The sequence below is a fragment of the Camelina sativa genome, chromosome 3 (genome assembly GCF_000633955.1).
Source record: "Camelina sativa cultivar DH55 chromosome 3, Cs, whole genome shotgun sequence".
In the NCBI taxonomy this organism is placed as follows: domain Eukaryota; kingdom Viridiplantae; phylum Streptophyta; class Magnoliopsida; order Brassicales; family Brassicaceae; genus Camelina; species Camelina sativa.
This window is the reverse complement of record NC_025687.1, coordinates 13812790-13835632: the sequence shown is the minus strand read 5'-3', so window position 1 is coordinate 13835632 and position 22843 is coordinate 13812790. Positions and strand designations below refer to the sequence as shown.

The following is a 22843-nucleotide window of genomic DNA, read 5'->3' as shown; positions in this document are numbered from 1 at the left end:
CCCCCCCCCAACTTGTATAAATGTATCTTTAATAACATTATAATCTTTAAAATGTTCAGAGGGATTGAAGCAAACCAGTTTTCTGGTCCAATACCTGAGGAGCTTGGTTACTTAACCAACCTAAAAGGATTGTAAGTGCTTTTGCCTTTTAACCATTTTTGGTAAACAATATTAATCTCTAGTACATTTTTACTTGTCATCTTTTCTGAAACTGGGTTTTGCAGGGAACTTGCGTCCAATCAATTTACAGGAAGCCTTCCTACATCTTTCGCTAAACTAGTTAACCTTGAGAAATTGTAAGTTGTTGCTCTACTTCGCTATGAAACAGTTTTCAAAAGGCTTTTTGCCTTTTTAAATGGAAATGCTCTTCTTAAATAATTAGACTTGAAGATGATTAACACATGAATACATGTTGATTAGGATTTTTGCTTTGAGAGTGTTCCTCACTGTAGGTATGGTACTTAAGGATGTGAAGAGATAGTCCAGAAGATAAGTTTAACAAAGCTCTAAACTAGTTCTGTTTGTTTTCATTATGCAGTAGGATATCTGACAATAACTTTACTGGCACCATCCCAGAATATATCGGCAACTGGTCTCGTCTTCAAAGGCTGTAAGATTGTCCATCATCACTATTTCTAATTAATCTCCTATATAGTTTGTGTTTCTGTGTCATTCTAACATGTGTTGTCGGTTATGATTTACAGAGATATATACGCATGTGGACTGAAAGGACCTGTTCCTGATGCAGTGGCCCGCCTAGAAAATCTTACTGAACTGTAATGAACTATTTTCAATATAGATTACCAAAACTAACATTGAAATTATACTGACGTTTCGAGCAATATGCAGGAGCATTAGTGATACGACTGGGATAAACTCGTTTCCAAAACTACCTAACAAACTCAAACATCTGTATGTTTTTTTTTTACCTATGAAGCTTTATGTGTCTCGTCTTGAGGCTTGATTTCATCTGAGCGAGGATGTTAAACTTAAACTCCTCCGGTTGTTACAGGATTTTGAGGAATGTGAATTTGTCTGGTCCAATTCCTCCTTACATATGGGATATGACAACTCTAAAGACTCTGTAAGTTTCCTTGATTACATTTTAAAAGTGTTTGTAACTTTGAAACATATATCCAAACTAGCTTTTTTTTTTAATAAAAAAAAAAAGCTTGTTTAAGTTTACTTGCGGAGTAGTTTTGCGTAGGACTAAGTGTGTATAGTGTACGTTTTATTTCGGTGAGAACTGAGAAGTGTGTATAGTGTACTGTGTAGTGTGTACATAAAACATTGGTTTGGGCCCCTATTTTATGAGTTTTGTACTTTTTGTATGTGGCATCGATAGAGAAAGATAACTTGTTGTTAGAGATAGGCAAGTATGAGAAAAATATATTTATGAATGTTTGCAAAAACTATAAATAAGCAAATTCATTTATTATTATTATATACGTAATACGTGGTTTGCTGCAGTGATTTATCGTTTAACAAATTGACTGGTGAAATTCAACTACAAAACCTTCCAAAAAAGACGTAAGTGCTATAATCTTTGTCTTTCGAAGCCTTTTAATGTGAACACGTACAACAGAACTACTCTGTATAATTTATTTACCGTTTAACATGTTCTTTTAGCTATTTGACTGGCAATTTGCTTTCTGGAAACATTGAATCTGGTGCTTTGAGCAACAGCAAATCTTATATGTACGTTCCAGGCCTTAACTTGTTTTGTATGTATAGCTTGATTATTTTTCTGCCATGCATGTCAACTAATATATCTTCTTGTCGGTTTTTCTATGTTTGGTGAATATTCACAGCGATCTCTCTTATAACAATTTCTCATGGTCGTCTAACTGCCAGGAGAGGTACGTACGTGCATGAAATTATGGTAGTAGTGATAGTGTTTTCTATATATTTCTTTATGCTCTCACTTTCTGTTGAATGATCAGTAACATTAACAAATACCGGAGCTCATATTTGAAGAACAATTTGTAAGTACTACACTCTTATGCGCAATATGTTGCTACAAGAAAAAATCAAGCTTAACAATATCTTACTTTCGTATTTGGCAATAATTAAGTAGTATTTTGAGATGCCTAATTATTTTGAGCGCCTTTTCATACAGAACTGGGCTTCTTCCATGCGCGGCTCCAATCCAATGCAGCAAATGTAAGTTTGTACCGAGCTTGCCGTTCTGACTTATATCTCTCTAACATGCATTGATTTTTTTTTTGATTAAAATGTAAAATTTATTTGAAAAAGTTTTTTCTCATCAAGTGCAACATATGGCTATAAGAGTTTACTTTTGCACTATGGCTAAGTGCAACATGCATTAGTTTTTTACTACTGATGGTGATACTTATTATGGATTGTAGATCAGCGATCACTACATATAAATTGTGGTGGAGAAAATGTAACTATTACAAACTCCTTTGGTAAAACAACTTATCAAACTGATAACAGTCGTCAAACCACCGCTGCATCAAATCAGCACTTCGAATACTGGGGAGTTAGTAACACTGGTGACTTTACCGATGATAATAATGATCTTGATGAGTACTTCATTTCAACTAATTCAATACTATCTGGGGATTATCCTCATGATCTTTATAAGACTGCACGTCGATCTGCTCTCTCCCTCGTTTATTATGCGTTTTGCTTGAAAAATGGACCCTACAATTTGACACTTCATTTTATGGAGATTCGGTTTTTAGACAAAGAACTATACACTCATCTCGGTAGGCGTATATTTGATGTCTATGTTCAGGTGAAACGCAAACATATACTGAATATATAATTGCACTTTTTGTAATCATATTTGAAAATTATTAAGGTGCATGGAATTGGAAGTGACATTATTTTATATGATCTCACTTGTTAGGGAGAATTGTTCTTGAGGGACTTTAACATCAAAGAGGATGCTAACGACACTCTGAAGCCTGTTGTGAAAAGTATGAATGTCAATGTGACAGATCATATGTTAGAGATTCGGTTTTATTGGGCAGGGAAAGGGACAACCCTCATTCCTGAAAGAGGAAATTATGGTCCCCTTATTTCTGCTATCTCCTTGTGTCATCACAGTAAGTACCCTTTCCCTCAAACTCCAATTTACTTAACAATCTCAATTCTCTGCTTCAGCGACCTTTCTTAGTAATGATAATATTCATCATTTAAAATTTCAGGTCTGGAGCCACATTGTGGAGGTCCAAAGATAAAAAAAAAAAAAAAAACTACTTAAAATTAAATATATATATATATATATATATATATATCTTTTAATATTCGGTATATATAAAAAAGACATATTTACACTTTTGGTGTGTCTCATTTGCAGCGGAGATAAAGCATCACATGGACTACCTCCTAATTTGGGGGGCTTCGGGTGCCTTGGTAGCAATAATTCTCTTGGCTTTGGGAATATATGCTAGGAGAAAATGGAAAAGAGCCAATGAAAAAAGAGAAAGAGGTACAGTATGAAGGGTTAAGTGTATGAATCCATTTCTCTGTTACAACATGACCAATTCGTTTTAGCATTAACTAGTTATTTTCTATTTGGAACTATATATGATTATATAGATATGAGAGCCCAGGGTCTACAAACGGTTTGCTTTACTTGGAGGCAACTGCAAGCTGCAACAAACAATTTTAATGAAGCCAACAAACTTGGAGAAGGAGGTTTCGGATCCGTATACAAAGTGAGATGCCAAGTTCTTCACAAACGTAGATACCTGCGTCAGTATGGTTGTTTTGGGTGTCTGATATATATGAGAAATTTAATGCAGGGAGAGCTGTCAGATGGAACTATCATAGCAGTCAAACAGCTTTCTTCCAAGTCAAGCCAAGGAAACCGAGAATTTGTGAATGAGATAGGAATGATCTCAGGTCTGAATCATCCAAATCTTGTCAAGCTTTACGGTTGCTGTGTCGACAAGGATCAATTACTGCTCGTATATGAATACATGGAAAATAACTCCCTTGCTCTTGCCTTGTTTGGTAATTTAAATTCATGCAGATTTTTCTTACATTTTGAGTCTAATTCAAGTGTAAATCTTATTTATTACTTGCAAAGTGATATAGCATTCCTCTTTTGTTTACATCCTATTGTCAGGAAAGAACTTCTTGAAACTAGATTGGGGAGCAAGACAAAAAATTTGTCTGGGGATCGCAAGAGGGCTTGAATTCCTCCACGAAGGATCGACGATCAGAATGGTTCATCGTGACATAAAAACAACTAATGTCCTTCTAGATGCCGACCTTAATGCAAAGATATCTGATTTTGGATTGGCTAGGCTGCATGAAACAGAACACAGTCACATTAGCACCAAAATTGCAGGAACCATGTAAGTATATATATAACGTAAAGTCTAAAACCGCAATAATTGGTGGCTAAAGAAATATCTCATTCTTGGTTTCTTTAATGCTGTAGCGGATATATGGCTCCTGAATACGCATTATGGGGTCAACTGACAGAGAAAGCAGACGTGTACAGCTTCGGTGTTGTGGCGATGGAAATTGTTACTGGAAAGAGTAATACGAAACAGAAGGGAAGTGTTGATCACGTCTCGCTTATTAATTGGGTACCAATGGAGCTTTTCTTTCTCTTTAGGCCATTCTGTATATCTGTTTCCATAAGTTAACTTCATCAACCTCTTGTTGTTATATCAAATCACAGGCACTGACGCTGCAACAGACAGGGGATATAATGGAGATCATAGATCCTATACTCGAAGGTGAGTTCAATAGAAACGAAGCCGTAAGAATGATCAAAGTTGCTCTCATTTGCACAAACTCATCTCCTTCCTTGAGGCCAGCAATGTCAGATGCTGTTAAAATGCTTGAGGGAGAGATCGAAATCAAACAGGTTATGTCAGATCCTGGTTTATATGGACACAACTGGAGCTTCTCAAAGCTGAGCGACCTTGATAAATATGGTAGCTCGAGCACGTCTGGTGTGACGACCGACCAAACAACAACAACAATAAAATCCTCTGTTTCTGATCTCTACCCATTATACCCACAATCCGTGATCCAAACTCCAACCGTAGAATTACCATCCTCGTCACAGTAAAATTAAAAGCTGTACATGTCTTGTCTCTTATCACTTCAGAGACTTGTGAGGCTATCCTGAAGTTATAGTTCCTTTTATCATCAAAGCTGTGTGAAGCTTTACTATAGTTAAGCTAAATTAATGTATATCCAAAGAAAAAGTATATATCTCTTATGAATGTTTGTTAAACTCGAATCATATAATTTTAATAAAAGTTTCTAGTCCTTGCTGAATCAAAATCCCTTTCTTTTCACTTTGGTTGAACATTTTTCCTAACTCATTTTCATTGGATTTTCTCGGATGACATAAAATGGACATGAAAGACAGAAATAGTAACTCTATGATCATTTAACCAATTGTAGGGTTTATTGTTTACATAAATGACGTAGAAACAAATTTCTTCATCAATTATATATCATCTTCGTCTTAACACTTTTCTCTTGGAAAAAAAAAACGAGTACTGTAATGACTTGCGTTTCAAGCCATCGTCGTTGTCTTCTGATTAGTCTCGATTAAGATCATCCTCTGAATCTGCTTATGATGTGTACACAAGCCCATTCTTGTTGCTAGATAGTAAAGCGAACTAATTAGAATAATTCTTGGCGTTCACCTCTCTTATTCACCTCCACGAATCAAAATGTCATGTCATCATATTTAAAAGATAAATTAAAATAAAATAAAAAGACAAAAAAATTAAAAAAACAAATACTATAAATTTTTATTAAAGAAATTATGTAGGCTTTGGGTTTAAAAATAGCTAGGGGTTAGGAAATTAAACAAACAAAAATAATTAATATTATCTAAATAATTAATATTATCTAAATAAAACAGTTAAACAAATCAATTTTAAAATCATTAATCCTAACATTATTTATAGTTTTATAATTATAACATCTTAACTCTAACCACTCTTTTATAAAGGAAAAAATGCTAGTTATATCTACGTTAATGTTCTTGTGGTGGGCTACAACATTATGCATGGGCAGCTCGATAGAAGTGTGAAATTAAGGCTATCTCACAGCGTTCGTGCTTGTAATTGGAACGGGTCGTAATTTAGACCTTTTCATATTTTTATTGCCAAAAAGAAACGAAAAAAAAAAATCTTACGTACGAAGCTCCACATGCTCCATTGAATTGCACTTTACTACAATAACGTTTGACAATGGTCTTTAATACCTTTTTCTTTGCAATTTTTTCTTTTGTCGTCGTTTATAGTTCACACGATAGATTCAAACCCAAATGACAAGGAGAGAACAATATTTCAAATTTTTTAAACTACATGTGGTCCTTCTATCATTAATTAGATTGCCGACGTTGATTATATGAAAACATGTTATATATATAGCGACAGTTACTTTGTCATCTAAATCCTTTAAGCCATCTTCATTTTTTTAAATAGCAACGGACGAGATTTCTTGCCGTCATTGGCTATCACTATTTTAGAATTTATTGTCATCATATCACTCATCATGCCAATAATTACTGTAAGTTAAACGCCACCGGGAGTGTGATATGAACTGGTCATGCAATAATGCACGTTATTTTGAGGCCTTTTTCAAAAAAAATACTAGAGGATCGAGAATATTTCGTCTTCGTCCAGACCTCAGTGTTAACGGAGTCGTCGTCGTCATCAACAACTTTAGGGGACAAGAAACATCACGCATTCATGAACTTGGACATCAAAACGAATTTTGGTCAATTATATATCTCTACTATTTAGTTACTCTACGACTTTATCAGTTATCCCTAGAATCAAAGGAAAAATCTATTCATTTTTATTTAAAAAAAAAAAGAATCGGCAAAATAATCCTCTAAATTTTCATTTCTTGCAATTATATCTTCCATTATACGTTAATCCTGCAAAAGCAAAAATAATTCATGATGTAAAATTGTCTTTAATCATCATCAAAAATTTTAAAATTATGATAAATAATATAAATCGAAATCCTCACAACTTTTTCAGTTATCCCTAAAATCCAATTTGACCTAGTCACGTTGATTTGCTCTTGTAAACGGATCGGTTCTCCATAACATTAACTTTCCATGCACTATATAACTACTGAGTCCCTATCTGATGAGATAACATAGAATCAATATATAACTAATCAAAATATGTTGATCGGCTTCTCAGTTTGTCTTGTTTTCTTTACCATCATCATAATCTTCTTTGCAACCTCAACATCTGTTTTATCAGCTATCCATCCAGATGAATGTATGTAGTCGCCATATTAAGATTAATTGTTTTATAAATCATGCATCGTTCGTCTAAATCCAAATTCTATTTGTTTTATATTTGGTTGTATATATGTAGTAAATACGCTAGAGAAAATAGCTACTACACTTGGAGTAAAGGAATTTAACCTAAGGAATGGAGACCCATGCAGTTTAAGAACCTTAACTATGGGGCAAGGAGACGCTAGTGTTTCGAATCCGAAGATGAACAACACCATTGGTTGTGATTGTAGCTTATACAACAACGATACATGTCATATAACAAGCATGTGAGTGTTATTTTTAATTGTTATGTCTTCTCTTCATTAGTATACTTTAATTCTCTTTTGTTATTATTATTTTTTTTTTGTCTTAAATTCTATTTTCTGGTTGCATTTGTGCGAGAACAGAGAGCTCAAGACCCTTAGCCTTCCAGGGAAACTTCCACCTGAATTGGCCGACCTTCGATATCTGCAAAGGATGTGAGTTCAACCAAAAAACACAACTAAACTATTTCCGCGCGTAGTGGACTTCTTCTTTACGTTACTTGCTTCGCGTGTTATATCAAACTTACATAAATTGTAATAGTAACGAGAAAACCTATAATAATATAGTTTAAATTATTTTATTCTTTATTCGTTACGTAACGAATTGACAATGTTCTGATGTCGGTAATATAGGCTATAAATAGTAACAAAGGTCGGGGCAGACAATCTGTCTGCGGACTAGACCGCTCTATTTTTAATGTAGACAATAGACCGCAGTGGTCTAACTCTATTTATGTATAAAAATGGTCTGCAGTTGGTCCGCTGCGCTTTTGTCTCTGTTTTTTTTGGACCGTACCAGTGTAGACTATAGTTGATGAATGGTAAATAAAAGGCGGTCTAATCTGCAAATGGAATTGTTCGCCCCAACCGCTGCAACGATTCACACCCATAGAGTTTGAATGGTAACTGCGGTCAGGACGGCCAAATCCATCTGCAGTCTAGACCGCTTCATTTTTAGGCAGACTACAGACCGCTGCGGACCAGCATTATTTGTATGTAAAAGTGGTCCGTAGTTGGTCCGCTACAGTTTTGTCTCTGCTTTATTTAGACCGCATCACTGCGGATTACATTTGCTGAATGGTAAATAAAAAGTGGTGCAATCCGCAGATGAATTTGTCCGCCCCAACCGCTGCAACCATTCACACCATAGAGTATTCATTTTCCGTAATATATATGTCAGATTTTTCTCCGTGCACATCTAATTTATTGGCTAAAAACTATAACTAATATTGACAAAATTAGACGTTTTGCATAAGAGAATAAATAACATCTTTCAGGAATAAAAAATAGTTTATGTAATAGGCTTCCGTAATTAATATGATAACAATAATTCAAATGATTGGCATAAGTAAAAGTGACCAATGGTGGCCATTTTCTTTGTTACATATCTATGACTTGTTAGTCAATCACCTAAATCATTCTCAACTGAAACTGAATTGCAGTAAATCAAACCTGAAATGCTCTGTTTTCTTTGTTTGAGATTCTCCTCGTTTCTGAATGCTTCAAGTATAAAAATTTGAAACCTACAGCGAATTGTGCCGAAACTACCTCTCTGGCTCAATCCCGATGGAGTGGGCTTCAATGCCACACCTCAACACCATGTTAGCTATCTCTCTGTCTGTCTCTCTGATGCTTGATCCTCACGATTTGCGAGTAACGTTGATTTTTCTCGCAGTTCGGTCTGCGCAAATAATTTGTCTGGGAACTTACCACGTGGATTACAACAATTCAATAATCTAACATTCTTGTACGTCACGCAAAAAAAAAATTCCCGGCCCGTAGTTATGTGCCATTTACTTGCATTATTATTCTCCAGAGGGATTGAAGCAAACCAGTTCTCTGGTCCGATTCCTGATGAGCTTGGTAACTTGATCAACCTTGAAAAATTGTAAGACCTATTACATCGTAACCAATTTTGAAAAACCACAAAGTCTTTTCGTATTGAGCTTTTCTAAAAAACTGGCTTTTGCAGGCAACTTGGATCCAATCGATTTACAGGAAGCCTACCTAGCTCTCTCGCTAAACTGATTAACCCCAAGGATTTGTAAGTTGTGTTTGTCTACTTTGGAAATGGAAAATTTTAAAAGTATTATTTTTTCTTCGTACGTAACTAGAATTAAAGATTAGTAAATTCTTGAAGTTCTTGAGGACATGGATACATTTTGCTGGTAACTTCCAAGAAGAAGTTGCTTTTTTAGAATTTAGAGTAAACTGAAATATGTTTGATTTTAAAGCCTTCGAGTTGAATCTAGTCCTCGATTTTAGATATGCGTTGTTTCTTCCTAGTACGGATTGTTTGGTTGTGAATTGATTTGACACTTGCAAAATGATTTGCCTTACTATGTGAATAGCTCTAAACTAGTTGTATATTTTCATTATGCAGCAGGATAAGTGTCTGTTCCAGAATCTTGAGGAATGTGAGTTTGTATGGTTTAATTCCTTCTTACATTTGGAGTAAGCCAGAGCTAAGGACTCTGTAAGTTCTTTCTTGTCACTAGTGAGAAGACTTTGTAAGCTTGAAACTTGTCAGTTAATATACTCCACATTTACGTGTTGAGGACGTTACGTATCCTCATTACATTGTTCATTTATATATGCTTATATTTACTGGACTATTTCATGGGTAAGCACATAAATAAACATCATATAAATAAATATGCATGTATGAGAATGTCTAATTAGGAATATATACCAAAACATTTTTTAAAGAGTGTGTACATGTTTGCTGCAGTGATTTATCGTTTAACAAGTTGACCGGTAAAATTCATGGAGTACGAAACACACCAATATATACGTAAGTGCTACATTCTGAGAATAAAAATGTCAAAGAGCTGGAAACCTTTCAATGTGAATACTACAATATCATGAGATCAAGTATGCATCCTTTTGTTTTTTTCACATGTTCTTTCAGCTATTTGACTGGAAATAGGCTTTCTGGAACCGTTGAGACTAGTGTTTTTCTCAATGACAAATCCAATACGTACGTTTAGGCTTTTCCCTTATCTATATATCACTTGTGATAGTTCTGGTCAACTAATTTGTCTGCTTGTTTCTGCTTTGGTTATTTCTCACGGTGATCTATCTTACAACAACTTTCAGTGGTCACCTAGCTGCAACGATAAAAGGTACAAGCATATATTCTTGGTAGATATGCTACAAGTTGCTCATGTTGAAGTTTATATATTCATTTTCTGTTGAATCAGTAACATTAACACATACCGGAGCTCATATTTGAAGACAAATTTGTAAGCACACTCTTTTTTCTAACCTTGGAACAATTAAGCAACAAGAACATAAAAAACTTATTTTGGTAGTCTTATTATACAGAATTGGGCTGCTCCCATGCGCTGGTCCAGTAAGCTGCACTAGTTGTAAGTACATAATGCTTAGTGATTTTAGCTTGATAAGTCTCTCTATTAGCTGATGGTTATAATCATGATTGGGGCTGTAGATCAGCGATTTCTACATATAAATTGTGGTGGAGACTATTAGCAACAACAACAACCCTCCAACTGTTATAGAGGTTTCGTTCAAACAGAGGCAGAGGTCAGAGTAGAGGAGGTCAGAGTAGAGGTGGTCGAGGTTATTCAACACAAGGCAGAGGCTTTCATCAGCAATTTCAGTCCAATCGACCATCTTGTCAAAAATGTGGAAAGTCTGGCCATTTTGCTTACAACTGTTATCATCGCTTTGAGGAGGACTACTACAACAGTGACTATGCTCAGGCTTTAGCTGCAATGAGGTTGTCTGACCAGGAATATGCTGCGGGCACGAATGGGTCTCCGATACTGGTGCTACAGCACATGTAACAAACTCCACAGCTGTCTTGCAGAGTGCTCAGCCGTATGCAGGAACAGACTCTGTGATCGTTGGAAATGGTGAGTTCCTTCCAATAACGCATGTTGGCTCTGCTACTCTTCAAGGTAAGTTACCTCTAAGGGATGTTTTGGTCTGTCCTAGTATCACTAAGTCACTCTTATCTGTTTCTAAGTTAACTGATGATTACCCTTGTTCTGTAAAATTCGACTCACATTCTGTTCGGATAAAGGATCTGCAGACAAAACAGCTCCTCACGACAGGAAACAAGGCCAATAGTCTCCATGTGTTAAAGGATTCCAAGCACAATGTCCTCTACTCTAACAGACAACAAGTAGCAAGTGAAGAGACATGGCATCAAAGGCTTGGTCATCCACACAGTGAGATTCTACAACTGCTGTCAAGAAACAAATCTATTGTTCTGAATAAGGCACCTTCTTCTATATGTGAAGCTTGTCAATTAGGGAAGATCAGTAGACTACCTTTTCTTTCTTCAGACTTTGTTGCTTCTAAGCCCCTAGAACGCATTCATTGTGACTTATGGGGTCCATCTCCAGTTGTTTCTCCTCAAGGTTTTCGTTACTATGTTATTTTTGTTGATCATTACTCAAGATTCACATGGTTTTATCCTCTTAAGAGAAAATCATATTTCTATTCTCTTTTTCTTCAATTTCAACGTTTAATTGAGAATCAACTCCAACTTAAGATTCAAATGTTTCAATGCGATGGAGGGGGTGAGTTTATCAGTTCGAGATTCACCACTCATCTCTCAAATGAAGGGATTAAACAGCTCATCTCATGCCCGCATACACCACAACAAAATGGTGTCGCAGAACGTAAACACAGGCACATTACAGAACTTGGTTTGTCAATGCTGTTTCATAGTCATGCACCTCAGGAGCTTTGGGTTGAAGCCTTTTTCATTGCAAACTTCTTAGGAAATCTACTTCCTTCATCTGTGCTGAACAACAAAGTCAGTCCTTATGAAGCTTTACATCAGAAAGCACCAATTTATACTTCTCTAAGAGTTTTTGGATGCTCATGTTATCCCTATCTTCGTCACTATGGTGTGAACAAGTTCGATCCAAAGTCTCAGCATTGTGTGTTTCTGGGTTACAACGAGAAGTACAAAGGCTATAGGTGCTTGCATCCTCCAACCGGTAGAGTCTACATTAGCAGACATGTTCTGTTTGATGAAAAGCGTTTTCCATATACAGACATCTATCGTGACTCTTCTTCAACAGTTCAGACTCCATTACTTTCAGCTTGGCAATCCAGTTTTGTGTCTCGTTCAGAGAACTCCTCAGAAGTGTCTACTGTTATAGAGGCAGAGAGTCCTGAGTGTACGACAGGCTTTGATCCTGCTTCAATAGGCAACAGCTCTCTTGCTTCTGATGACAGGATGGACACATCTGAGTCTGTTTCTTTGCCAAATGCAGTTCCTCATATAGCATCAGACACTCTCTTTTCAGAACAAGACTTCCCTCCTTTATCATCGACTCAACCTGCTCTCGCTCTTGTTCCTGTTCAGAGAGTCTCGCCGATTTCAGAAATCACTGAGACAAATTCATCTACAACAGAAACTGATGACACAAATAAGGATATGGACCTTCCTGTAACTACATCAACTCATCCAATGATTACTCGAGCAAAGTCAGGAATTGTTAAACCAAATCCTAAATATGCATTATTTACAGTTAAAAGTAACTATCCTGAGCCTAAAACAGTGAAGTCGGCTTTAAAGGATGAAGGTTGGAATAATGCGATGGGAGAAGAGATGTCTACTATGCGTGAAGTTGATGCTTGGGATTTAGCCCCACCAGATGAAGCTGAGCATGTTTTGGGTTGCAAATGGGTTTTTCGAACCAAACTAAACTCTGATGGTAGTCTTGATAAGTTAAAAGCGAGATTGGTTGCTAAGGGGTATGATCAAGAAGAAGGAGTTGACTTCATCGAAACTTTCAGTCCAGTGATCAGAACAGCCACTATTTGTTCAGTTCTACACACTGCAGTAGCTAAAAACTGGAACATAAAGCAGTTGGATGTTAAAAATGCTTTTTTGCATGGAGATCTTAAAGAAACAGTGTATATGCAGCAACCACCTGGTTTTGAGGATCCTCTAAGACCTGATTATGTTTGCAAGCTTAAAAAGGCAATCTATGGGCTTAAACAAGCTCCCCGTGCTTGGTTTGATAAATTCAGCAACTATCTCTTAAAGTTCGGATTCTTTTGCAGTATCCCGCATCCTTCACTGTTTATCTACAGACAAGGAAAGGATATGATGTATCTGCTGCTCTACGTTGATGATATGATACTAACAGGAAGTAATGATCAGTTAATTAAAGGATTCTTGGAATGCTTAAACAATGAGTTTCGAATGAAAGACTTGGGTCCTTTACATTATTTTCTGGGAATACAAGCTCATTTTCATGATGGTGGTCTGTTCTTGAATCAAGAAAAGTATGCCAAAGATCTTCTAGTGACTGCAGGTATGCTTGATTGTGCTCCCATACCAACTCCATTACCTCTTCAGCTTGACAAAGTTGAAGGACAAGATAAAGCCTTTTCTGATCCCACTTATTTTTGGAGCTTGTCTGGAAAACTGCAGTACTTAACTCTTACTCGACCAGATCTCCAATTTGCTGTTAATTTTGTGTGTCAGAAGATGCATAACCCTACTGTTGCAGATTTCCATCTCCTAAAACGTGTTCTACGATACTTAAAGGGCACAATTCATATGGGAGTTGATATAAGTTCAAGAACAGACTCTGCATTTCGTGCCTACAGTGATAGTGACTGGGCGGGCTGCAAAGAAACCAGACGTTCTACAGGAGGTTTTTGTACTTTTCTTGGAACAAACATCATATCTTGGTCTGCAAAACGTCATCCTACAGTCTCCAAGTCCTCAACTGAAGCTGAATACAGAACTATGTCGTTTGCTGCATCTGAACTAAAGTGGATTACAGCATTACTTGACTCACTTGGTGTAGATCAGCAGGACACTCCCGAGTTATACTGTGATAACCTCTCAGCGGTTTATCTCACTGCCAATCCAGCTTTACATGCCAGGTCTAAACACTTTGATGTGGATTTTCACTATGTTCGTGAAAGGGTTGCGCAAGATGCCTTGGTGGTTAAACATATTCATGTTGAATATCAGATTGCAGATATCTTCACCAAATCTCTTCCTCGAGAACCGTTCAATGACTTGCGATGCAAAATTGGAGTCTCCGATCCTCCGACACCTACTTTGAGGGGGTGTATTAGCAACAACAACAACCCTCCAACTGTTATAGAGGTTTTGCTCTGCAACAGTAAAACCGGTCCAAGCCCAACACCAGTTGTGGATCCTGCGAAGCCCAACAAGCCTTTAATATTGGCGCCAAAACAGAGCAGGACCACACACAAACACTGCAACATGACCACACACACAAATGGTGTGTTCTCGACAAAAGGAACTCTGCCACACAACTTTCTCAACAATAAATTTGGGGTTTTTGGCTCTAGTGTGATCATGTGCCAATAGGACACCTGTCTAGGGCATCAGTCCAAGTTCCCCTCATATAAATATGAAATGTCTCTCTTGTAAAGTCTTTGAGTTGTCAAGATTAATAAAGTTCTTCTTCTCCAAGTTTTAACCTAATATCTCTTTAAGCTTTCAGAGACAACATAGTGATTACAAACTTTTCTCATAAAATCACTTATCAAGCTGACAACTACAATGTGAAGCTCTCTCCCTCATGTATTACGCGCTTTGCTTGGAAAATGGAGCTTACGATGTGAAGCTCCATTTTATGGAGATTCAGTTTTCTGATGAAGAACTATACAAGCGTCTCGGCAGACGCATATTTGATGTCTATGTTCAGGTAAAGCGTCTCTCGGCAGATGCATGTAACCTGAAGATTGAATATTCATTTGTTTTTTGTCCTTTTTTCTTCCATGTCAGGGAGAATTGTTCTTGAGGGACTTTAACATCAAAGAGGAGGCTAATGGAGCTCTGAAACCTATTATGAAAGAAAAGAAAGCTGTGAATGTAAGCAATCATATGTTAGAGATTCGGTTGTATTGGGTAGGGAAAGGGACAACCCTCATTCCTGAAAGAGGAAATTATGGTCCTCTTATCTCTGCTATCTCCTTGTGTCACAGTAAGTGTACCTTTCTCCTCTGCTTGTTGTAACTTCAAATCATTTGACTATCTAAAGTCTCTGCTTTAGCAACTTACTCTGCTTCTTATTGTTTTTGTGGCTTTCTTCACATTGACTTGTTTCACTCTCAAATGGTCATAACAATTAAAATTATTACCTTCATCTTTTTTTGACATTGGTTCCTATTGCCACCTAACGTTAATATTCATCTTTCAAAATTTCAGGTCAGGAGCCACAATGTGGAGGTCCAAAAACAAAAAGAAACTACTTCGTTAAGGATATTTTCTTGTCGCTTGGAGTATGTATTTACACTTTTATTGTCACATTTGCAGCGGAGAGAACAGAACATCATACTAAGATCCCTTAATTGTTGGGGTCATGGTTTCTTTGGTAACAATTATTCTCTTGGCTTTGGGAATATATGCATGGAAAAGGTGCAGAGGAGACAAGAACATAACAAAACGAGGTATCATAGCTCACAGTGTATGAATTGATTCCAAGAAGGCAATCCATTTGTTTTAGGCTTTTAGCCATTAGTATAATGATTGTCTGGTGTGAACGTGATCACGTATATAGAACTGAGAGCACAGGGTCTGCAAACGCTTTGCTTTACTTAGATATTGATCATGATCTGTACGGACATCCGTACGAGTGACGAATAAGGCCGGAGTACATGAAGAAGAAAAGAGCTCAGGCCCATGAGAAGGATCTAGAAGTCGTTTATAGACGTTTGGAGATAAGAGGAGGAAAAGTCACATGTAGGTTTCATCCTAGGAGACTATGTTAGGTCACTATCATCATGGAGATCCTCACCTCTTATGTCTCTATCACATAGTTGACAAATGAAGAGAGTGTAGCCTTAGTTCTTTTTGCTATTTAAAGACTTGTACACACATTGTAAACTATCCTATTCTAGTCTAATGAAATCTCTCATATTCTCTTCTCTAAATACTCTGTTTCAACACATTTTCTTCCGCTAAATCTAACATTGGAGACAACTACAAGCTGCAACAAACAATTTTGATGAAGCCAACAAACTCGGAGAAGGAGGTTTCGGATCCGTATTTAAAGTAAGATGTCAAGTTTTTCCAAAATGTAGATAGATACCTGAGAAAAGATTATTGTTGTTTTAGGGTTTCGGATATAAGAAACTTAATGCAGGGAGAGCTGTCAGATGGAACTACCATAGCAGTGAAGCAGCTTTCTTCCAAGTCATGCCAAGGAAACCGCGAATTTGTGAATGAAATAGGAATGATCTCAGGTCTGAATCATCCAAACCTTGTCAAGCTTTATGGTTGTTGTGTCGAGAAGAATCACTTGCTGCTTGTGTATAAGTATATGGAAAATAACTCCCTTGCTCTTCAGCTGCTTGGTAAATAAAAGTGACTCACAAAGCTTTTCCAGACGATTTAAGTCCAATTTATGTGCACATATATGTAATTTCACTTGGTTAACATCCATTGCCAGGAAAGGGTTCCTTGAAACTGGACTGGGCAGCAAGACAAAAAATATGTGTTGGAATCGCAAGAGGGCTTGCGTTCCTCCACGAAGGATCAGCGATAAGGATGGTTCATCGTGACATAAAAACAAGTAATGTGCTTCTAGAAGCTGACCTTAATGCAAAGATATCTGATTTTGGATTGGCTAGGCTCCATGAATCAGAACACAGTCACATTAGCACCAAAATTGCAGGAACCATGTAAGTAGACAACATGAAACTAAAACCGCAATCATGACTGAAGAAATATCTCATTCTTGTTTTTTTCTAATGCTGCAGTGGTTACATGGCTCCAGAATATGCATTATGGGGTCAACTAACAGAGAAAGCAGACGTGTACAGCTTCGGGGTTGTGGCAATGGAAATTGTTAGTGGAAAGAGTAATACGAAACAGCAGGGAAATGCTGATAACGTCTCGCTTATCAATTGGGTAACCGTGGAGCTTTTTCCTCTCTTTAGCCCATTCAATTCAAGATTTGTTTCCTTAAGTTTAATGAAACTGGTTCTTACATCAAATCTCAGGCGATGACACTGCAACAGACAGGGGACATAATGGAGATCGTAGATCCAATGCTCGAAGGTGAGTTCAACAAAAATGAAGCAGTAAGGATGATCAAATTTTCTCTTGTTTGCATAAAATCATCTCCTTCCTTAAGGACAACAATGTCAGAGGTTGTGCAAATGCTAGAGGGAGAGATCGAAATAACCGAGGTTATGTCAAGTCCTGGTTTATATGGACCCAACTGGAGTATCTCAAAGCTGAGGGACATTAATACACATGGTAGCTCGAGCACGTATTGTGTCACCGATCATCAAATGACAATAACAATGAACTCCTCTGCTTCTAGTTGTGATCTCTACCCATTATACCCAGAATCCATGATCTTAAACTCAACAGTAGAGTTCTCTTCCTCTTCATTGTAACAGCAAAAGTTATGCACATTGAAACCTTACTATTATCATCGTTAACATAGATCCAAAAACACATCTATTGAATGTTTGTAAAACTTGAACTATACCTTTCTATATAAAACTCTCAAGTGCTCACTGAATCAAATTCTCTTTCGTCTTAGTTTGGTTGAACACTTTTCTGAACTCATTTAGATCAATTTCTCTCCATGATTGAGTTATTGACTTGGATGGCATCCAAGGACGAGTAACCTTGACGATCATTTAACCAAATCTAAAAACTTACTGCTACTATAAATGATTCAGAAAAAGATGTCTCTATAAGTTTAGATACTCTTTATCTCAACTTATTTTGAATGAAAACATATTCGAGTAGAGGAAAATGTAGTTCACCAGTAATCGTTGCACCGGCAGACGCCGTTTTTGAAGTAGTGGTATCTCTTTGCATCTCGCTTAATCAGTTCTCTGCCAGTTATCATAGACATCAACTTCATTACATTGTGGCAATCCTTACAAATGCGCATATTAGTTAGCACAGTGATTGAAGATAGAGGTTTTGAGTTAAGAAGTCTTCTAACAACCGCGAGTTCCTCGTTGTAACCATAAATCCGTACTTTATTCTCCATCACCAGGATTAAAGTACGATAAAACCTCGTATCAGGAACATAACCCATTTCTTTCATTTGTGACCTCAAAACTCATTAGTGTCTCGTAGATGATATTTGTTTCTTCATGTGAAATATCTTCCGGTCTCCATGTATAAGAATACTATTCATACGACCGACAGCTCGGTGATTCCTTCACAAAGTCTGATGCTTTGGTAGCTACAAGACCTGCCCTGACACTTTGTCCAATCTCGTGGCATCCAACTTCTCAACCAGCTCAGCACATCTATCTCCAAGCATAGAGGGCGTCGAACCCATGACCTCATTTATAATATGGTGCATTCCTACCATTATGCCAACTTAACTTTAAGAATATATATATAATTTAATCGATTTAGTATTTCATATGGTGCAGATGCACCACCCTTCAATAAGGTGGATCCGCCCCTGCTCATAAGTCATAACAAAGTCCAGTGCCTCATCCAAGTAACCAGATGTTGCCAACATCTTGGTAACACTATGGTAGTGTTCCATGGAAGGTACGATTTCATAGTCTGTGCACATAGCTTCAAATTGCAATGACCCTTCTTCAACATCTCCGATCAAACCACACGCAGCAAAGACTTCTTTGAATATTTCCCCATCTGGTTTGTTCCCTTCTTGTTTAAAACGAATAAACAAATCAATAGCTGCATCACCGTATCCGTTGCTAACAAAACACCTCATCATAACACACCAAGACTCCAAATCTTTTTTAGGCATTTCTTCGAACATTTCCCATGCATCATTAACAGAACCACAAACAGAGTACATCTCCATGATCACATTGCGAGACCTAACATCAAAGGGAGAAACCAGAGCAACGATACACTCATGAACAACCTTTGCTTCTTCCAAAGCTTTTGTTTCACCGCATAGTTTCGCTAACCTTAAAAGTCTATACAAATCTAAAGCATAACCTTTCTTCTTCTCCAAGCAATTCAAAACCTCTACAGCATCTTTCGCGTTTCCTTGATCGCATAACGAATCGAATGTCTCAATCGTAACATTTGAAGAAACTATTCTCGGTTTCTCTCCTACGATTTGATTCTGGATACATGTGCGATTGTCCCTGAGGCTGTGATGATGATGATCATAAGAGAGGGCTCTACGAGAACTGAACCAGAGTCTGCTTCTACTCTGCTGCGTTGCCAATGCTAAATACGGTTTCGCAAGGTTGAGCTTTCCGTACCATAACCGCACCATAACGACGGAGAAACTCAAAATTCGACGTTGTCAGGCAACAAAATTAACGAACCCTAATAGTAAACCCTTAAAGAATTAAGAAAGGTTTCAATTTTAAAATTCTATAAACCGGGTCGGTTAGACAGGTTGTATCTAAACGCTGCGTTTTAATGAAATTCACTCTAACCACCAATTTTCTCTCTCCTAATGTTTGGGTGCGGAGTGATCATTTTGTGCGTTGGAACTTGAGAGAACCATTCACTCAAACAGAGAGAGACATTGGAGACTTACGTTTCTTACCAGACACTCTCTTCAACTACAAATTCAGGTTCCGTCTTCTTCTGTTTTCTTCTGTGTTTTCTAATTACTCGTTTCGTATATCTCTGATTTCAGCATTTCTGGGTTTCATGGCTAGTAACTAAATCAAAGTTATTCTGTTAATTTATTATCCTGTCGATGTTGATTAGTCGGTTAGTATTGGTTTCGCAGACTATGTTTAATAGCTCATCCCAAATTAAGGCTTGTTCGTCGTCCTGTGAGGATAAATTAGCATAGGTGTGTAGAAAGAGGCTAATTGAATATTCGTGAGCTATTGAAGTAATAAGAATTATGGCATCTTCGGATCTATTGAAGTAAAAGTATCTAAGGCCAAATGAATAAATTTACAATTCATTAGCCAAAGACACATTGTTTCGGTCTACTTGTAAGGATTTTTCATCTGCTTTTTAAGTCTTACCTATGACGACCCTAAGACTGTTTGTAGCATATTTATAACTGCTTCAAGTTGGTTAAAGATCAGTTAGTGATGGGTTATTATACTCTCTAGAATCTAGGAAAAACTCAACATCATTATAAGTAGAGATCTTTATGATGACTTGTATGATTATAAAACTGTGTTACTATAGGTTCCCATAAACTAGCGAATCTCTTTTCAGTTCACTCGTTGAAAGATCTCATTTTGTTATGAACATTTCAGGTGGCAAAGAAATTTCAATGGCTCTGGTGGTGTCAGGTGGCAAAGCAGCCACGATGCCCCTTCAGGCCAATGCTCTTCTTCCTCTAAGTATCAAGACCAAAGCAAGAGTCCTAAGCGCATCTGCATCTGCATTTCCGCTTTTCTCATCAGCTCCTCATTTCGCTTCCAGGTCCCTCTCAGTCCGCCTCAAGATGTCGAGGCATGTGGTATCGTCTGTTTTGTCAGAGGACAAAGCTACTGGGTTTAGTGGCTCGGGGACAGATGCTTTCAAGCTGACATACTTGGAGGTGGGGTTTCTTCATATTGGTGGTCGTTTTAGGGGATCTTTACTAGTTGAGAATTTGTGTTTCTAATAGTAAATGTTGCATCTTATTTGATTATTACGTGTCTTCAATTTTGTGGAAGTCAGGGCAATAGCTGGTTATGGGAAACAAGTGGCTTGAAAATCCTGGTTGATCCGATTCTCGTCGGTAATTTGGATTTTGGAATCCCATGGCTCTATGATGCTGCCAAAAGATATTTGAAGGGCTTCAAGGTAACTCTTAAAAACATGAATCTTATCTTGCAGTGCAGTTCTATAATGATCATCTCTCTCATTTTGATTTTGATTGTAAGTTTTTAAGTTTTATATTTGGTGCAGCTTGATGATCTCCCTGAAGTTGATTGCCTACTCATAACCCAAAGCCTTGATGATCATTGTCATCTGAATACCCTAAGGCCACTTTCTGAGAAATCTCCAGGCATAAAGGTTATTGCTACTCCAAATGCAAAGCCTTTGCTGGATCCTCTTTTTAAAAATGTAAGTGACTTGTTTCATAGTTTCTAGTCTTAACCGGAATTTAAGACTAAATCAACAATTTAGAAAATGAAAAGGTTGCTGAAGTATTACTCTAGGTCACTTATCTGGAACCTGGAGATAGCTGTGAGCTAAACGCAAGAAACGGTTCTAAGATCCGAGTTAAAGCCACAGCAGGACCTATCCTTGGTCCACCATGGCAACGCCCTGAAAACGGGTAAAAGAAAAAATTAAACTCCCATCAAGCTTTCCATTGCTTAACTAATATGGTCTACGACAACAAGTGATAACCTCGTTATGTATATTTGAGTTTTGCTTCTATTTTGTTCTCAGGTATCTCCTTGTATCCCCTGAAGATCAGATATCTCTCTACTACGAACCTCATTGTGTATGCAACATGGAACTTCTGAAGAATGAAAGAGCCGACATTGTAATCACACCGGTCATCAAACAACTTCTCCCACGATTTACTCTTGTGTCTGGCCAAGAAGACGCTGTCCAGCTCGCCAAACTCTTGGAAGCCAAGTAAATAATCATCTTATCTTTTTCCCCCGTTATAGATCATGTAGTCTTAAGAAAATGAATCAACACTCTTGCTTTTTGTAGTTATCAATCGGGTTTTTGCTGAACATTTAGGTTTGTTGTGCCGATGCAAAATGGCGAGCTTGAAGCAAAGGGACTTTTAGCAACCATAATAAAGAAAGAAGGAACGTTGGAATCATTTAAGGTGCAGCGTTCGTGACCTCCAAAATATAATGAAAGCCAAATCAAATATGGTTCCATCTGGCTCAATGGTGATAATGTCTTCGATATTGGATTTTTGAATGCAGGAACTATTGTTGAAAGAGCTCCCAAAAGCTCAAGTGTTGGAGCCTATAGCAGGCGTGCCTCTAGAGATCTTGGCTCCATCTTTAGAGGTTTAAAATGTAACAGTACAAACTAAATGAGGATGCACAGATGTGAATATACACATGTGAAATGAAGCTTTTTAGTGAGGGAACAAATATATAGTTTGAGATAGCTCTTAAAGAAGAAGAGTGATGATGGAGATTATTTCATTTAAGGAGGTAATTTTACAAGTATAATGATTAAAGAGGAAGGAATACAAAAATATATATATATATATATATATATATATATATATATATACATATATATATATATATATATCTATATTATTATTTTTGAAGTACATTTTGGTTTATACCCTTCAAGTTTTGCTTATTTAATATGTTTTATTTATAACATTAACCCCTAACAATTTTCCTAAAATAACATTTCGTATAAACTCAATTAATGGAACTATTTAAATCTACCTAATTTGATACATTTATTGCCATATATAAAGCTGAACAACATCTATACATTTCGATTTTTCCACAAACAACTATACACATTAAATTTTTAATCTCATAAAAATCTTCAAACCTATTTTAATAGATTAATTAATAGATTTCGTTTAATATTTTCTACATTTATTGAAGGTGATAATATAGTTTCCCTAAATTATCTCGGCTAAATTAATTGTTATTCTCTTTTAAACACACACATATATATATATATATATATATATAT

At 36.9% G+C, this 22843-nt stretch overlaps 2 protein-coding genes and 2 pseudogenes across 3 annotated transcripts in view; 3 read left to right on the top strand and 1 right to left on the bottom strand.

The window, feature by feature from the left end:
* Window positions 1-5280, top strand: part of LOC104776998 (probable LRR receptor-like serine/threonine-protein kinase At1g29720) — an 8514-nt gene extending 3234 nt beyond the window's left edge. The window contains exons 5-24 of one of the 2 annotated variants that reach the window (XM_010501178.1): window positions 54-131; window positions 225-296; window positions 539-610; window positions 705-776; window positions 850-912; window positions 1013-1084; window positions 1471-1530; window positions 1630-1698; window positions 1812-1859; window positions 1944-1985; window positions 2120-2163; window positions 2370-2761; window positions 2876-3074; window positions 3177-3197; window positions 3329-3460; window positions 3571-3689; window positions 3777-3987; window positions 4103-4334; window positions 4421-4571; window positions 4667-5230. In XM_010501178.1, coding sequence (XP_010499480.1) covers window positions 54-131; window positions 225-296; window positions 539-610; window positions 705-776; window positions 850-912; window positions 1013-1084; window positions 1471-1530; window positions 1630-1698; window positions 1812-1859; window positions 1944-1985; window positions 2120-2163; window positions 2370-2761; window positions 2876-3074; window positions 3177-3197; window positions 3329-3460; window positions 3571-3689; window positions 3777-3987; window positions 4103-4334; window positions 4421-4571; window positions 4667-5062 — 2545 coding nt within the window. In that variant the 3' untranslated portion in view covers window positions 5063-5230. Of the gene's footprint in view, window positions 1-53; window positions 132-224; window positions 297-538; window positions 611-704; window positions 777-849; window positions 913-1012; window positions 1085-1470; window positions 1531-1629; window positions 1699-1811; window positions 1860-1943; window positions 1986-2119; window positions 2164-2369; window positions 2762-2875; window positions 3075-3176; window positions 3198-3328; window positions 3461-3570; window positions 3690-3776; window positions 3988-4102; window positions 4335-4420; window positions 4572-4666 lie in introns of those variants that run through there. The other variant, XM_019243724.1, reaches the window with a different exon arrangement.
* On the top strand, window positions 14856-17682 carry LOC104778943 (annotated as a pseudogene).
* LOC104778942 lies at window positions 18057-19517 on the bottom strand (annotated as a pseudogene).
* Window positions 19714-22326, top strand: LOC104776997. The gene is made up of 8 exons (XM_010501177.2): window positions 19714-19824; window positions 20473-20759; window positions 20882-21007; window positions 21113-21271; window positions 21367-21485; window positions 21602-21793; window positions 21905-21995; window positions 22099-22326. Exons 2-8 carry the CDS (start codon window positions 20490-20492, stop codon window positions 22189-22191), a joined length of 1050 nt encoding a protein of 349 aa, XP_010499479.1. The 5' UTR covers window positions 19714-19824; window positions 20473-20489; the 3' UTR covers window positions 22192-22326.